General features: G+C 41.9%; 2 protein-coding genes across 8 annotated transcripts; both read left to right on the top strand.

Moving 5' to 3' along the window:
- The first annotated feature begins 2,430 nt into the window (after positions 1–2,430).
- otulina (OTU deubiquitinase with linear linkage specificity a) lies at positions 2,431–4,229 on the top strand. Its single transcript, XM_031850028.1, has 3 exons — positions 2,431–2,632; positions 2,727–2,848; positions 3,616–4,229. The coding sequence occupies exons 1-3, from the start codon at positions 2,522–2,524 to the stop codon at positions 4,037–4,039; spliced, it is 657 nt and encodes a 218-aa protein (XP_031705888.1). The 5' UTR covers positions 2,431–2,521; the 3' UTR covers positions 4,040–4,229.
- LOC116384940 (altered inheritance of mitochondria protein 21) lies at positions 4,061–14,948 on the top strand. Of its 7 annotated transcripts, none has more exons than XM_031850022.1 (12): positions 4,332–6,265; positions 6,711–6,771; positions 6,882–7,043; positions 7,466–8,083; positions 8,745–8,942; positions 9,432–9,752; positions 10,544–10,611; positions 11,217–11,323; positions 11,433–11,576; positions 11,836–11,967; positions 12,633–12,902; positions 13,378–14,948. In XM_031850022.1, exons 3-12 carry the CDS (start codon positions 6,895–6,897, stop codon positions 13,588–13,590), a joined length of 2,220 nt encoding a protein of 739 aa, XP_031705882.1. In that variant the 5' UTR covers positions 4,332–6,265; positions 6,711–6,771; positions 6,882–6,894; the 3' UTR covers positions 13,591–14,948. The 7 variants fall into 7 exon arrangements, with proteins under 7 accessions (XP_031705879.1, XP_031705882.1, XP_031705881.1 ...); XM_031850021.1 differs by having other exon boundaries at positions 6,714–6,771; XM_031850023.1 differs by having other exon boundaries at positions 4,332–6,095; positions 6,183–6,771.
- The last annotated feature ends 100 nt before the right edge of the window (positions 14,949–15,048 follow it).

Below are 15,048 nucleotides of genomic sequence, written 5' to 3' on the forward strand. Positions count from 1 at the left end.
GACGGAAGCTTTATCTCTGTGTTTTCTGTAAGTAATGCTCTTTGTTTTTATACATCAAGGAGTCCTTCTTTCTTTTCTTCTCCTTCTCAATCTCTCTTTCACTTCATGGAGAAGAGGAGGAGGAGGAGGAGGAGGAGAGCTCCCTCTGTGAGATGCCAAGGTGCTCCCAGTCCATTGTGCTGCTGGCTGTCAGGTTAAATTAGGGACTACAGGCTCCGTGAGTGTAAAAAAATCAATACTTGATGGAAGATTGCTCCCTGGAAAATCTGTTTTGATTCCAGGATTAATTCTTGACCAAAGGCTCCAGCAAAATGACATGCCATTAGCCTGAAAATGAACACATTCTGCAGTGGAAATTGGATGGAAATGTGTCAGGTGATTGCCCCGGTTTTGTTGTTTTGACTCTTTGAGCGAGGGGGGGGGGGGGGGGGGGAGGGAGGTGTGGCTGCTGTGAATGAGGCCTCCATTTCCAGAGCAGGAGACAACTCCGCCGTGGCCTCAGAGTATTCTCAAGGCCATTGTTGTCCGGCGGCTTAAAAGGCACATGTCCGCTCTCTCCTGTGTTTTCCATAAAGCATAAAGAATGAGAAAATCTGAAAATAAAACATCTCTCTGCTCAACAGTGAGGGGAAGAAACGGGGAGGTGAGATGCATTATTGATGAGCGAATAATGTGTTTGTCATGACGGATGACATTTTCTGGTTTGAAAACTTAAACAGGAAGCTGTGAAGATGCACTGGACAGTGATTTGAACAGCCGGAGCATTCGGGCTGCACTAAGTGTTTCATGGAAGAAGAAGAAGAAGAAGAAGAAGAAGAAGAAGAAGAAGAAGAAGAAGAAGAAGAAGAAGAAGAAAAAAACAACACCAGCAGACATGATTTTTAACACCCTGACAACATGTGTCTGACCAGAACATATGAGATGCATTTATTTGTCAGTAATGTTAAATCAGATGTTTTGCTTATCAGCTGATGTGTACAGATAAAGAAACATCGGTCTCCATGCATTATTTTCCTTATTTGGAATTAAAAACACAGATATACATCTTCCTTTTCAATATGCAAAACGGTCTCCTTTTTATTGTAATGTTTCGTTTTATTCCACAGAAACATTGAGTTAAATCCTACCTACTTATAAGTCAAACAGCCTAAATTAATTTCTGATTTGAATCGACTAAATGCAAATCAATATGTTTCAGGTGCAAATTGTCAATTTATAATGAAATAAGAAAAACATTTTGATAATCTTTGACACATTTTTTCAGATTATTAATTTTGGACATTTTAGGGCAATTGTCAGAGCCCAAATTTAATCCTACAAATGATCTAAAACATAACAAAATACCTACTTAGCCTACACATCGTTTCACTGTTTTCAACAAGATTATACATTTTCCAACTTGTTTAAACTTTTCTTGACATCGTGACTTTGCTACAGAAAACAATTGTCTTAAGAGATGGAGCCTGGGATTAAAATAATGTGTGTTTTACTGTATTCATTGTTTGTGTCCTTATTTTATGAAAAGCAGCAACAGACAAAATAAAGCAGTCACAATGTTTTTAGGATGATAAACTGTAAGACAGATACAAAAGATGTAAGGAGACATAATCATGAAAATATGATCTATGTTAAGAGGTTGAATTGTTTTACTGTCATCTGTAAACACAGTGGATGTTTGAGGATGTGTGATGTTTTTAAGTCCTCTCAGTTTTCTGTGGACACCAGTTTTACATCGAGGCACTAGCGCCCCCTGCAGGATTAGAATGTACTATTATCTGATATGTACTATCGATAGATGGCAGCGTGCACCACGGTTTCATCACATTAGAAGTGCACGTTAAAGGAAAAGTACACCCTAAAATAAAACATCTATGCAAGCCTCAGTTACAAAAAAACAACAAACATCTAATTTACATTACATCAATTCAGCCATGTTTGTTTCTACCTGTGTCCCATAGCAGTCAAATTAATGTTGCCAAGCTTCAAAGAGATACTTTTGTGAATGTCATGAAGTTTCCACTTCAAAAAATGTTATTAACTTTTTTCCTCATTAATTGAACAACACATTTACACTGTATTAAAACTCAATAGAATAACAAAATACTATAAAAGTATTATATGTAATGAAACAATAACAATTAATGAATAAATTAAAGTGCAAAAAAATGTTAATAATAAAAATTAACAAAAAAATAAATAATCATATATATGCAAAATTCATTATAAAAAGCAATAAAAATAAGTGGAGTTTTCATAAATTTGACTTTTATTATATAATATTTTGCCATTATGAGGAATTGTGTTGATCAACAGATTTTTACTTTCTTATGCAGTTTAAAACAAATATTAACTTTCGCTTTTTTTATGTCGTGCAAACAAATTCCGTTTTCAGGTGGATTTTCTCTTTCAGGCGCAGGATGATGACGTACTTCAACCAGAAGTTGCTGCTGAGGCAACAAACGCGTGTGTTGCCTTGCACTGTTGCCCAGATGCGTGAGGTCTATTAGGTTTTTACTTTAATATGTCTTGGGTTAAAACTGTTTCCTATAGCGAAGATGTTTTTGACGAGAACGCGGACGACCTCACTCTGCAGAGCAAAGAGTGGACATCCAACATGAAGAAGCGAGTCAAGGTAAAGACAGTGTAGCGTTAGTAGTTTCGTGCAACAGAGGTGTTAAGTTCAGCGGGTTAACGTGATGCTTTTCCCCGACTGATGCTGTGGACAGGACGGGTATGTAAACGGAGTTGAAGCCGGAGAGGAGGCCTCTCTTCAGGCCGGGTTTAACCGCGGCTTCAGGGAAGGAGCAGCTCAGACTGTAGCGGTGGGTCGGCTCAAAGGAATTGTGAGGTAATCCATCATTTATCCCGTAAATGTGATATATATTCAGATACAGGTTGAGTTAGAACAGTGGATACAACTGTGCAATCCCAATATGATAATAAAAGTCTGAGACATGATGTATATTACCCCAAATTCAGTTTTTAATCCTCTGTGCTATGGACACTTTTATGTCCATAAATAGAAGTATTGTGGTTTGATACAGATCCATATTTACCAAGAACAGTGCAGTAAATGCAGGAAACTATAATAAACAATGTCACACAATTTCAATTTTCAATAAGTTAAATCCCAAACAATATCTCAAATCATAATATTGATATACTCGCATTAGAAAAATGATTAATTGAGTCCTGCTGTTGCCACTAAAGACAGACAAATTGTTGTTGAAATGCTCTTTTATGAGCAGAATTGAAAACAGTGTTTACGTGGGGCCGGTAGTTCATATAGTGTTTGTTGTATATGAGTTGTTACTTTTTAGGTATTTAAAACCATGCTGCAGGATTTTGTTGTAGTAGTAGTAGTAGTAGTAGTAGTAGTAGTAGTAGTAGTAGTAGTAGTAGTAGTAGTAGTTTCCTGCCTCTCATTTTTTACTCATGTTTAAAAACTCTTTCAGTCCTTTTTTTTTGTGCACAGAAGCATCATGAGCCTCTCTCTCTCTTTCTGGTCATTATTGAAGACTCTTTTGTGTCCAGCTGATTTCTGTCCCAGTCACTTCTCTGTGCCATTGTCTCACTGTGTCCACACTGTTGCCCCTTTTGTGTCTCACGTCACAGTGCTATATGGTGCTGGTGCCAGATCCAGCATCCGGAAAGCCCCCTCCCGGCCTCTGTGACCGACCTCCTGCGCAGCGTATCGCAGCATGAAGACACAATCGTGGAGGGCATCAGGGCGGTTCTGGAGAATCCTCCTCCCAGTGTGAGCTCCGTCTCTGAGAGCATGGAGGATCTGGAGGTGCAGCAGGCAGAGTCGGGCTGTGGAAGAGAGGGATGTGAAGAAATGGACTGCTGCAAGAAGGGAGAAGAAATGGACCTGGCTGCTCCTCACCGGCAGAAAAAGCTCCGTTCCGGGTCCACCGACTGCTCCGCCGGCTCAAGTGAAAGCCTGAACCTCCTCCTGAAGCGCTGCTTGGATCTGGTGTCAGAGCTCGAACTGCCACAGGAGCTGATCGGTCACATACAGGAGCTGAAGGACGTGTAGAGACTGAAGATCCGAATCACAACAATACTCGGAGGAGCACGTGAACTATGAAACAAAACAGGTTTTACTGTGAGCTCTTTACACAGCAATGAAGTGCTTTTGATGTATATAATGTAAGGTAGAATTTAGCATTCATAATTTATATAACATGGAAGGAGAATGTTTGAAAATAAAAATGGACTCGCTATCATCCACTGCATTTCTGTTCTCACAACAAAACATTATTTATTGTTTGAACATGTATTTTTGTAATGTAGAAGTGCCATTCATTTGTTCTAATATCTAGGAAATGTGTTGGCCCTTTGCTAAATGTGTCCTTTAAATGAATATACAAAAAAACAGTCATAAAGCCACGAGGTAGACTTATATTTGATATTATCAGATCAGGTTGGCAGAATCTAACAAGCAAACCCACTGACTACCAGACTATTTAGTATGCCAGAACAAGATTTAATATGCCAAAAAGTCCAGCCATGTTAAGAGGAAGTATGTCCTAAATGAATGCATACTACATGCAACAGTTCATTCTCTGTAAGCAGCTGCGTTATGTACAAAAAGAAAAAGTATGCGATTTTAAACGCATCTTTTGTTTCAGAGTCTCAAACTGTTGGAACCACACTAAATCCGTCTGACATACTATATGTTATGGTAGTACAGGTATTGGAACGAACAGTGTATTAAAACACGTCATCCACTGTCGTCTCATGCGCGGACTCGCAGCGCACCTGCGCAAGATTGACACCTGTAGATATAGTTTTTGCTTTAGTAAAATCTGGTTTCTGTTTACTTCAATTCATCGAGGATTTACTCTGGTTTCGGATTCTCTGTCCGCCGTGCAGACATGAGAGAAAACAAACATGTTTCCCTCAAGAACTCAAGGCAACACGCGGTGAGTTTGATTCATACATGTTCGTTTAGTGTCTTTAGATATTGAAACAGGAAACATTAGAGACGCATTGTCTCTGTGAAGGGATAGAAGTCTCAGCTGTCGTGAGTACTGCAGAGACAGCTGGAGTGAAATTTGGATACTCTCTGTAATAAACAGTCAATTTATTTGCGTGCTTCTTTTCTCCTAAAGTGGCCACCATTCTCCCCTCGATATTATGTGGCAGTGTCTAATTGTTTGGTACTTTCTGTCATTTGCTTTTCAACCAATTCATTTTAGCTGAATGTCACAATTCTTCTGAGTTGATTGGAGGTTAATTCACATCACCTGTTGCTGCGGAGAATTAATGCAGACCTCATTCTAGCAGATTAGTCCAGGAACTGGTCTACGGGCTCTGTCGAGACTTCTTTGCTGTCTCTTGCTGTTCTGGTTGTGGGTGATTTTGAGCAGTCTGAATCCTAGTTTGGGTAAATGTTAAAGAACACATTTCCACTTTGTTACCTGCTGCATCAGGGCAGGTGTCGGTGATATACGTGCAAGAGTTTGTCTATTGGTATATTTTCATTAAAACCCTTTTTATACACATTTCTTCATGATTAGAGGATTCTTTCATTATTATTAAGGAGGTATGTTTTCATTGTGAAGGCATTTGAGAGGTTTGTTTCTCCAAGTAATTATTTCTGTGTTATGAGTTTTGTTAACTGGTTCTCAGTTTCTTGTTTCTTCCCGATCAGCTTAAATCAGTACCACCACAATTAAATTATTTGGTAATAACAATAAAAACAAGTTATTATTGTACTATACACTCAATCATAATCAAATTGTCGTCAATGAACTTTTTCACCAACCAAATCAATCCATTAAACTGTTTCCGCATTAATGTTTTGATTATGTAAAAAAAAAAAAAAAACACCAGGCTTAACGTGAAGTTTCCTAGCGGCACCTGAACGCAGCAAAGCCCCTTTTGGCGCACATGAGTATGACGTCATGCGCTTGGACCGAGCCGTGACCTGCTGCTCCCGCTATGCTAGGGGTCCGTAGCGACAGATGTTCCGCTTAAAACACAGTAAATACCCGTTATTTGTGAAATGTGGCGCGTTAAACGGTAACAGTTTAGTCACTATAGAAGGTAACCAGCGTGGCAGCAGCGATTCTCACGAGCGACGATCGGTATTTTAGTATTTGGTAGCGCGTGTTGTATATTTTAAGTTTAAACCTCAGCTAGCTGGCTAGCTAACTTAAGCTTGTTTTTTCCAGCTAACTGAAAGTGAAACAGAAAATCGGAGCTACATACGTTGTTGCGAACTTGCGGAGTTCGCCCTTAAATAAACTCGATCGAGGTACGTTTGTTTTTGTCGTTGTTAAAATGGGAGTGACGGTTGTATTCGCTGTCATTGTCGCTACTTCCTTGTGTTGCGTTAACGTTAATAATGGGGTGTAGCTACGATTTAAGCTGTTACTGTACATTTATACTGTAAACACGTAGCAGGTGTTGCACCAAAGTCAGCTGTAATGCCTCTCCAAACATAGATAGTGTTTTATTAGTTTAGTATTTAAATTAGACCGTTTGACAGATGTGAACCAAGTGCATGTGACCACATAGCACATCTGTTATAATACAGTATTTGATTGATGACAATGGGCTCCAGCTAAACATCAGGACAGTTTATAGACTGGTTGACATAATTGATTGTAACACCTGTTCTATCACACAGTGAGGAGTGTTTTTATTCTTCATTATCGTCTCTATAACAAGACATAAACATGGTTTCTTCTTGGCTCTAGCAGCGGCTTGACTCTCCTCATCATGGACCCCTGAAATCTTCAGGCTTCAGCGACTCATCAGGTTGCTTGTTTTTTTCTGTGTGTGTGTGTGTGTGTGTGTGTGTGTGAGAGGTGGGGGGTTGGACTGGAGGTTACAGTTGAGACTATAACTTGTCTCATCTCCCCAAGCAGAGGGAGCGAGCAGATGGGGAACATTTGCTGTCCCCCTGAGAATCCCTGTGGAAATGCGGAGGAAAGAAGTGTTTTGCTGAAGGATGACTCGAAGGCCATGGTGCCCGCAGGGGGAACCATTGTGGGGGGCACCTGTGGCCCTGGAGGAGATGAAGACTTAAGGTGAGATAACCGTTGCAGCTACAGTTGGGATCTCCAGCTTCATATTTTTACATTATCACTACTTATGTCACTACATGATCTGGTGACATGGGTGCCAACTTCACATTTAGGTTTTCCCCCTTTACGTATGACGTGTTTTGTGACCCAACATAGGACATAAGGAGTGCTGAGAATAGGACATGGGGACTTCCAGAGGTCTTTCAGGGTTTTTTTTGGGGGGGTGGGGGGTTTTGTCATTGCACACTAGTGGTTGGTACAGAGATACTATGGAAAGTTTTGATTATACATTTCCCACATCCTGCCCACCTACATGAAAGAAATAATCTTGAAACAGCTTTTTGCTCCGAATATCAAAGCTTGAAGGATGTTTTTGATGTTGTATGATATGACATTGCTAATCCTCTCTGTGTTTTATCATCTAGAAAACTGCCCGATGAGGCCGATATAAAGGTGGAACAGGCTGTGCAGGTGAAGCAGAGTACCGGGATTGCAGAGACGGAGCCCAATAACACTCGTGAGAACGGACCCTTGCAGAAGGAGGTCATGCAAACGGCAGCGCCGTCTCCCAGCAAAGGGTCTGATCTCAAAGAAAACTCTGTCGGAGTACAAGATGAAGATATGAAGGACCGTCCTGCAGACATTAGACAGGCTGAACCCATGCAATGCACTTTAAACTCTCTGCAGGAGCATGCCAGGGCTGATTGGGTGGTTGTTACTGCAACAAATGCGGCAACAGAAGAAGAAAATCCAGTCTCAGAGGAGGACAAAATCCCTGACAGCAGCTCACCAACAATAGAGGCCGTTTGCCCTGAAAAACCTGCTGAGACTAACGCAACAAGAGAGCTCATTACAGTGGACAATACCACTGATAATGATGATGAAGCAGAAGAATCCAAAGTCACTACTGAAAACAGTGTAGCTGAGCCGTCGGGGGAGGTTTCTCACAACAATGAAGTGATATCTGTGCCGAACCCTCGGCCCTCTGCAGCAGCTGGTCAGACGTCGTCCGGTCTGGAGAACGACGAAGAGTCTCCGAGCTGGTGAGTCGCATGACAGGACGAAGTGAGACGTTTCTGCTGCTGTTGTGGATGTCGGTTAAACAAAAACGTATCACGAGGTTGAACTGGAATATGTGACGTTCAGGCTCAGCAATACATCCATGGTGATTTAATAGCAAGTTAAATATGAAGTGTTGAATGAATGATTAAAGGAAAGGGAAGCAGGAAAATCATTTCTACTTTACAAAAGTTAGTAAGAATACTTTTTCTGAGTTCCCCCTTTTTTTTTGTGATGATTTTGCTTTTTTATTTCAGTTGAACATATTCAGATGAAACAAATGAGAGAAGGAATAATTGCTCTTTTCTTGGACTGGTCACAACTTGAACTAGACTACCTAGAATGAGATTTTTCATTCCTCAAAGGACACCATGGAGTATGTTTATACTAGGAGGAGGTCTTCTTATTTATTTGTATTTTATATGTCGCCCAGTCGTGTCTACGGTCACTGCCATCAGAAAATCAATGAGCTATGTGATAAAGTTCATTCATCTGTCAAACGTTACAAAAACAGAAATTCCAACTTGATAATTCCTTAAAAAACATATGAATACAGTTAAAAATATATACTGTTTTTTTTTTTTATTATTTATTTTTTTTTTAAAGCCCGTAGTAATTAATGTCCTTCTCTCATTCTGTGTGTAGTGCTGTGACGGAGGATTCAGACGACGGCAGTTCTTCAGTGAGCATGGAGGGCGGTCCTGAAGTCCTAAAAAGCCACGAGGTCTGCGACTCTCCTCCTGGAGCGGAGCCCACGGGACTCGACCACAGCGGCGTGGAACGAGACTCCACCAACTGTGTCAGGGAGCCAGAGACCACAGCGCCGGCAGACGCCAGCGAGAGGTCAGCGGGTTCAGTGACAAGACGCTTGTTTACAGTAACTGAACACCAGCTGTGTTGTTTGAGAGCCACGCTGTGACCACTAGGGGGCGTATACACACCCCAGCTTGTTGTTTTAGCAGAACCAGTGCAGTGAGCATGCCTGCTCAGATCGGTCCTCAGCAACACGGTTTATTAATATTGAATGTCAGGCAGAGATTCCTTGCTTCATAGTTAGATGATTGTCTATTGCTTACCAATATTTCTGTTCTTTATACCTTCTAATATCCTTTTTTTTTTTTTGTACAATATTTGAATAACTAAATGCATGTTTCATAATATATAATGTCAATACTTTCATAATATGGGTTTAAGACATAAATAGTAAACGTTTGAGTTGTATAATTAAAACAGGAAAAGTACCAAAGATTCTCTCTCTCTCTCTCTCTCTCTCTCTCTCTCTCTCTCTCTCTCTCTCTCTCTCTCTCTCTCTCTCTCTCTCTTCCCCCCCAGCTCAAAGACTGATCAGGATGCAGAGCCAGATGTTGAGTGTTCAACTACGAGCTCAAAGGAGGTCACTTCCTTGGAGAACACCAAACAGGAAATTGAAGAGGAAATGATGGTGAAAGGGCAGGACACAGAAGAAGATGTTCCCAAAGTTGAGGAGGATGAGATTAAGGAGGAGGCAGAGGCAGAGACTGGAAAAGATGCTGAGATTCGGGAGGTAACTGGAAAAGAGGAGCAGCCGGCAGTGAGCTCGTCCCCGGATGTAAACGCTGGTGAGAAACCCGTGAGAAAGGAGGAAGACTCTGCTGAAGAAGGCACGGGGAACAGGTTTGTAATGTGAACATCACATTGAAATATTGTGCAATAATAACTGACGCAACACGGGAAGAGACGGTTTAAACCTATGTGGCCATATAGACTCCGTACCACGTGTTAAATCTTGCACACATCAACCGCAGAGATGATGATAAAAAGTGCACGTGCTGTCAGATTTCTGTGTTTGCATACTAGTATGACACAAAGTCAAAAACATGAAGAAAAATACCAAATTCTGTCAATATTTTGGTCTCTATGGTCATCATTCGGAAGATTTATTAATAGTTTTCAGTTTATTAGGAGTTTAAAAGATAAGGTTTTTGTTCTGCGTATATATTTCATGTTAAATTCCACAAAAATACCAAAACCAACATTGTGAGTCCGTCTCTCCTCACTCTGACGTTTACACACCGTGGCACTCGTTAGTTAGTTATGAGTAAATAAATAGTGCATTCTTTTGGGACTATTTTCAGCTGCGAATTAATACCAATTTGGTGCGCTAGTGAGTACTTGCAGGTGTGTGTGCGTGTGTGTGCGTGTGTGTGCGTGCGTGCGTGTGCGTGCGTGCGTGTGCGTGCGTGCGCGTGCGTGCGCGTCTCAAAACAAACATCAGTGCACATGTTCATTGAAGTGAAGGAGCATCAATATAGCTCTATACAGAGGAATACTACATATCAGGCTGTGTATACACACAAGTACTTGATGGTTAGTAGGATCAGTTCATTGTTAGCTTTGGTCGTTTCATAAGAGTTGTTGACATTAAGAAAATATTAACTATTGTTGTTTTCTTTATCTTTTTTTAGTGAAGAAGACCTTTACAGAGGAGCCGAGGAGCTGTCGGCATCACAACACGATAAACCAGAAACTACAGGTCGGCACAACAACAACATAAACACTTTTATTCTTTTACATTCTTGTTTCAATCCGTGTTAGTGAGCACTTGTGAAGATCATCCATCCACCTGACAGGTGTGGCACATCAAAACGCTGATGATTACACAGGTGTGCATAACACTGGCCACAATAACGGCAGTAAAAGACTTTTATTAGGCCTCTGAACTATGGATTTCACATGACTATGGCTACAGATTATGGGAAAGGACTTTGAACATGGCTTATGGTGGGGAAATGAACATTTAATTGATTCCTTCCGTCAGCTTGCCGATGGCACGCTCCCTCAAAACTTGTGACATCAAGTTCACATTTTAGAGTGGCCTCGTATTGTAATGAGTCCAATGCACACCTGTTTAATCAGCATCTTAATGAGCCACACCTGCTCTTGTCATAACACGCATTAAAACAAATTTGTGCAGAACATTTGAGGGAAACTCGTCATTTGAGTGCATAAGAAAAGTATTGTGTATCGGTTGCATCAGAGATTTCACACAACACTGTTATGTTTGTCATCTAAATAATAGACGATAGTCCTTTTCTTGTTTTGCCCATCATTTCCTCTCTCTCTCTCTCTCACTCTCAGTGTTAAAGGTGGAGGACAGGTGCAGTTTGGGTCCAGTGGTGGAGATTCTGTCTTACAGTGAGAGAGAGTGGAAAGGGAACACTGCCAAAAGTGCTCTCATTAGAAAGGTCGGTGCCTGTAGCTGCTGGGAAGACGTGTTCCAGATTTAGTTTTCTTTTCTTTCTCACGTGAACGGCTTAAAGAGACTCGCTGTGCTGTCCCGGTGTGCTGCTGCAGGGTTACAGAGAGATGTCCCAGAGGTTTGGCTGCGTGAGGAGGGTGAGGGGCGATAACTACTGTGCCCTCAGAGCCACCCTGTTCCAGCTGCTCTCCCACAGCACCCAGCTGCCCGCATGGCTGCAGGAGCAGGATGTGAACATGGTAAATACCAAACACCCGCTTAGCGAGAGGGTCGCTGTTCACTGTTGGCTGAGCTCCATGCTTCTCATTTGTTTTCATCAGCTGTAGCCAGCTAACGTCAGCTAGCTAGCTCTATGACTTGAATACGCTGTCTCTGTTTTTAGTTAAGTAACTGCTAAAACAGCACAGAAAAGCCACAAAACTAAAATCCAAAAGACTAACTTTTCTAATGTCTGTTTTTAATATCAGTGCACAGCTGAAATCTCATTTTTAATTACAGCTGTTGAAGCAACTTGAGGCCCAGGAAGGCCTCTTTAGTCAGTGGACATTTCCTGGAGACTGCCTGCAGGGAGACGGGACAGGAGACGCCACCCTGCAGCTAAAAGGCTACATGGAGCTTCTCCGAAATAAGGTACCGGCTGCTGATCCACTCGGAAACATGCGCACAGCGAGGAGGTATTTTAAAGACACAGAGCGAGTAAACCAGAGGACACTGAGGGTATTGACATTCATCCACAGAGCTTCTGGATGTGATTGCTTCCACATGTTAGAGGGAGGTAGTCTTCTAAATGCTGCACTGCTTCGTCTCCATGTCAAACACACAGCCTCGTAATGCCCGAACGGATTTGGAGGGTTAGATGGACCCTCAGCCAACTGTTAAAACCACAGTGCCTCTTTTCTATAACCACGAGGGCCCCGTGCAGGATTTATAGTCGGCCACTGGCAGCTTGTGAGGAATTCTGGTGTTTAAATGTCAGACCTCTTGCTTTATGAGAGGCAACTGTGTGCTGGTTTCGTTATAGATTCCTCATAATAGACTGTCTGTCTGTCTGTCTGTCTGTCCTGCTTCCACAAATATTCCTTTTAAAGTGCACTAATGTTTATGCAAGAAATGTGGTAAGTGGAAGTATTTCAGTCTTTAAGTAAATACCAGTTTCACAATAACAGTGAAAGCAAAAAGAAACACTGCAGCAAATGGCTTTAAGCAGCAAATGTTTGGCATTTATACTTGATAAATGGCTTTAATGATGAAATGCTCATCAATATAGTTGATTAATTCCGTTGATTTGTTTCCAGTGGCAGGCCGCGGTGGACTGCTCCTCTGCTGTGGAGCGTCAGCAGCTGTGCGAGCGAGTGTTTCACGGAGGAGAAGAGGAGCTGGGCCTGCTGGAGGCGCTCAAGCTGCTGATGATGGGCCGAGCGGTGGAGCTGCACGGCTGCATGATGGGCGGCGGAGACGTCCCGCTCTTCTGCTGGCTGCTGTTCGCTCGGGACTCATCCGACTGCCCGCGCTCCTTCCTCTCCAACCACCTCGGCCACGTGGGCCTCAGCGCCGGGCTGGAGCAGGTAGGAGAAACCCAACCCGCCAACCGCAGATTCGCTTCAACGTGCATTAAAGTGATGTTTTACTGGCTGCATACAGTAGTTTCCTGGCAGCTAGGGGGCATTTACGTGAAGCGTTTTATGGTAAACAACACTCGGTAGGAACGAGCTGCTAGGATTTTCTTCCCCTTTTTGAATCCAGTGATGCAACAACAACTTCATAGTTGGGTGCCATGAGATTTGGGCGTGTAACTGTTTCATAATCGGAGTCCTTAACTGTGAAACATGTTGGAGCTTGTGCTGTTTTTATAACAGCCCCGGGGGGGGGGGCGCTTAAGGACAGAAAAGCTGCTGAGTGATTTGAATTATTGTTTTCAGCTTTTTGATTAAAGCTTTCACGCGTTCCATAAAGAAGCCCCACCCATAAATAGCATGTGCTTGAGCAGTTGATTAAACATCGTGCAGTGTAACCGTGCTATTATCTCCCTGCTTTGTGCAGGTGGAGATGTTCCTGCTGGGCTACGCCTTGCAGTGCACCATCCAAGTTTACAGACTGTACAAGGCCGACACGGACGAGTTTGTCACGTACTACCCGGACGATCATAAGGACGACTGGCCGTCCGTGTGCCTCGTCACGGAGGATGATCGCCACTACAATGTGCCGGTTGTAGAAGCTGCAGAAGAGCTCCACAAGCTGCTCGGCTCCAGCTGATCTCCTGCCATACAAACAAAACACTCCTCAGGTCAATCCAGGTGAATTCATTTACGCCAATTGAAGGAATGTTGGGAAATTGGCTTTCTTGCTGAGAGTTTGACGAAAAGATCGATACCAATTTATGTTTGTCTTTTTTAAATGTGAGGCCACAGCCAGCAGCTGGTTAGCTTAGCACAAAGACTGCAAACGGGGGGGAAACGGCTAGCCTAGCGCTTTGTGGTTAGCCAACCGGCTGCTTGCTGTAGCTTCATATTTAGCGTACAGATAATTAGAGTGGTATCGATCTTCATGTCTAACATACGGCAAGAAAGCAAAGAAGTGTTTCCCAAAATGTTGCTCTATTCCTTTAAAAAAAGATATATGCTGATTTAAGACCCTGTACAAGATGTGGTTTACACACTTCTGTACACACTGTACTGTATACAGAGTTTTCTATTTGGGTACATGTACATATATGTGCATCAGATATTGCAGCATCATCTCAGTTAAGTCCAGATTAGTTAGTGTGTCCTTTTGACTTTCAGGTGGGGGGGAAACCCAAATCTTCTGTGAAACCTTTGTTTTACATTCTTCTCAAAACACAATGGAGCGGCCAACATGATTAGATGGTTGGTGTTTACACTGGAATTTGGGAACTTTCATTTGTGTATTTATATATATTTTTTTCATCATGTGAAAGTGTTTTCAATTAATTGAATTAGTCAGTGAAGGTCTGATTTATGAGGTTTAACAAACGCTCGCACCCGATCGGAGGACGTGGAAGATTAATCACAGCCTCTGTGTCAGAGGATGGTCTGTGTGTATGTTTGCAATTTTGTGTGTGTGTGTGTGTGTGTCAAACTAAATGTGTAACATGTTGCCTTTAACCAAGCTGTTCTGAGGGCAAAAATGTGCCAATCTTGCTGCAAATACTGGCAACAGTTCCAACCACCAGCCACTGGGTTCAGTAGTTAAACGCTCGCTTGGTCCTCCATGTTGCCTTAGAAATAATGCACAATAAGAATGAATGTTGGTTATCGGCGAAAATAGGCTATTTTCTTGCTCTAACCCGAAGGTGATCCGTTAACCGTGAAACATTTATGGCATTGGCAGGAATGTTCTGTCAGATTTTTGGATGGAATTTGGATAAAATGAAAGTACAATTTTTGTAAGTCGTTTTTTTTTTTTTTTGTTTTTCTCCCCTCTTTGATTTTTATCGGCTTGTTATAGCTTTTATTGTTTGTATGAGAACTATTAACATGAATGTGAAGTGAAGAATGCTACATAGTGACTCACTAAGTCTGTTTGGGGTCTCATAGACTCTTATCTGTAAAACATGGTTAAATACAATGGATTTTCATAAACTCTAAATCTGATTGGTGTGGACTTTTTCTTGTATTTTTTTATATTAGCAGCTCTACCCCCTCCTAAAATCCATTTTTCTGGGATCTAAATTAGCATCACTATAGGTCACTA

The sequence above is a fragment of the Anarrhichthys ocellatus genome, unplaced genomic scaffold (assembly GCF_004355925.1).
Source record: "Anarrhichthys ocellatus isolate YVR2014 unplaced genomic scaffold, GSC_Weel_1.0 scaffold10, whole genome shotgun sequence".
NCBI lineage: Eukaryota > Metazoa > Chordata > Actinopteri > Perciformes > Anarhichadidae > Anarrhichthys > Anarrhichthys ocellatus.

Coding starts and splice junctions, on each gene's coding strand:
- otulina (XM_031850028.1), top strand. CDS start 2,522: ATGTCTTGGGTTAAAACTGTTTCCTATAGCGAAGATGTTTTTGACGAG. Junction 2,633..2,726: donor ACATGAAGAAGCGAGTCAAG/GTAAAGACAGTG, acceptor TGCTGTGGACAG/GACGGGTATGTAAACGGAGT. Junction 2,849..3,615: donor CGGCTCAAAGGAATTGTGAG/GTAATCCATCAT, acceptor CTCACGTCACAG/TGCTATATGGTGCTGGTGCC.
- LOC116384940 (XM_031850019.1), top strand. CDS start 4,897: ATGTTTCCCTCAAGAACTCAAGGCAACACGCG. Junction 4,929..6,881: donor AGAACTCAAGGCAACACGCG/GTGAGTTTGATT, acceptor CTCCCCAAGCAG/AGGGAGCGAGCAGATGGGGA. Junction 11,968..12,632: donor TGGAGCTTCTCCGAAATAAG/GTACCGGCTGCT, acceptor ATTTGTTTCCAG/TGGCAGGCCGCGGTGGACTG.